The 1520-nt window shown below is 60.4% G+C and overlaps 1 protein-coding gene across 1 annotated transcript; it reads left to right on the top strand.

Annotated features, from left to right (window-relative positions):
• Positions 1–85: 85 nt before the first annotated feature.
• On the top strand, positions 86–1487 carry LOC113942197 (the record flags this gene model as incomplete). The annotated part of the gene is made up of 4 exons (XM_027633336.1): positions 86–235; positions 420–568; positions 838–985; positions 1230–1487. Coding segments are annotated over 4 exons (705 nt in total), but the record flags the coding sequence as incomplete, so codon positions are not given.
• Positions 1488–1520: the final 33 nt, after the last annotated feature.

Raw genomic sequence — 1520 nt, 5'->3', positions numbered from 1 at the left:
GGGCCTGCTCTCACTGCTCAGCCCAGCACCGCTGTCGCAGCCCTCCAGGGGACATCCCTCTATCTTCCTTGCCTTTCTCCTGTAGCTGGTTTGCAGATTCATCAGAAACATTTGGCAAGAAGAGGCCACTTTCATGACCACTGGGGACACGGCAAACTCGGACCTCTTCAATGCCCAGACCAGCGCTGCCCTGCTGGATTTGCTTGTGCAGAACGGTGTCTACAAAGCCAAGCAAGTAAGCAGCCTGTGGCTAGGACTCCAGTTCCCCAGGGATGCTGTGGCCCCTCACACCGGCTGCTCTGGGCCCCCTCAGCCTTTGAGACCAGCAGAGTGTTGTGGCAAGGGGAGCACTTCTTGAGGGAAGCTGGGAAAGTTACTGGCTCTGGCAGCTCTCCAACTGTCCCTCCTGTCCCCTCCAGGTGCCGGCCATAGTCAGGTGCATCCACCAGTGGCTCACATCCAATGTGTCTGCTGAGAACAGGCTGGACAAGACTCTTGTCCTGCTGACCAAGGCACACCCCATGGATGTTGCAGTGACCCTGCTGCGCTCTGCCCCAGCCTGTGACAGGTATGGGGCCCACCTGCCTTGAGGGCTCACCTGCCTTTAGACCCCATCCCCCTCAACAGCCTGTCCCAAATGGTGTGGCAGAGAGATGGAGCCTTCCAGGACACTCCAGCTCCTCTCTTTGCCACCTTTGGCATGGCAGCCCTCAATCCTGAGGCCAGCCTGCCTCCCTGCCCCACAAGGCACCGTGGCTCTGTCACCTGGGCCCCACAGCTGCCCAGGCCACAGAGCTGTGTCCCAGACCCCCCTGAGCCAGAGTTGTGACTCCACAGAGCTGCTCGCACCATGTGGAAGACGCTCGTCTCCTCCAGATGGACTAAGGAGCCGGTGCTGCAGATCCTCTTCCGTGTGCTGGAATACTGGCCAGCACACAGGAGACGCACCTCTGATGGGGATGAGAGGGATGTCTTTGCCCTTGCTGTGAGTTTCTTGAGCTGGCCTCTGCTCGCCCCCACGTTGCCTCTGGGACGCCTTTCCATCCTCCCTCACCACTGCTTCTCCCTGCCCCAGGCACTGGGCTGCAGGCCTGCCTTAGGGGCAGGTTCAGGGACACTAGGCTGGGGGATCCCCCATGTCTCCCCTGACCTGTTCCTGCCACACTTGGGCCCTACCACATGGACAACTGGGCCCTGAGAGCTGTCTCTGGGTGCTTTGTCTTTGGCAGGCAACTGTGGCACTCTGGGAGATCCTCCAGCTGTCCTGGTGCCCAGGAGCAGTGAAGGACAATTTCCCCCGCCTCCTTCTGACTCTGCTCTTCCAAGTTTTCATCAGCACAGAGGAGATGTCAGAGGAGGTTGAGAGCTTCTGGAGGCGATGCCGGGAGCAGCGCAGCCTTCCCCCCAACCCCAACAGGTGCTCCATCCCAGTCTCCTCTCCCTGCCACGCCCTCAGGGCTGAGGCCAGGGCTCTGTGCCTGACCTGAGCTGTGCTCTGCACACAGGTTTGCAGTGCAGAC

The sequence above is a fragment of the Corapipo altera genome, unplaced genomic scaffold (genome assembly GCF_003945725.1).
Source record: "Corapipo altera isolate COAL_440 unplaced genomic scaffold, ASM394572v1 55861, whole genome shotgun sequence".
Classification (NCBI taxonomy): domain Eukaryota; kingdom Metazoa; phylum Chordata; class Aves; order Passeriformes; family Pipridae; genus Corapipo; species Corapipo altera.
This window is presented reverse-complemented; position numbering and strand designations above follow the sequence as displayed.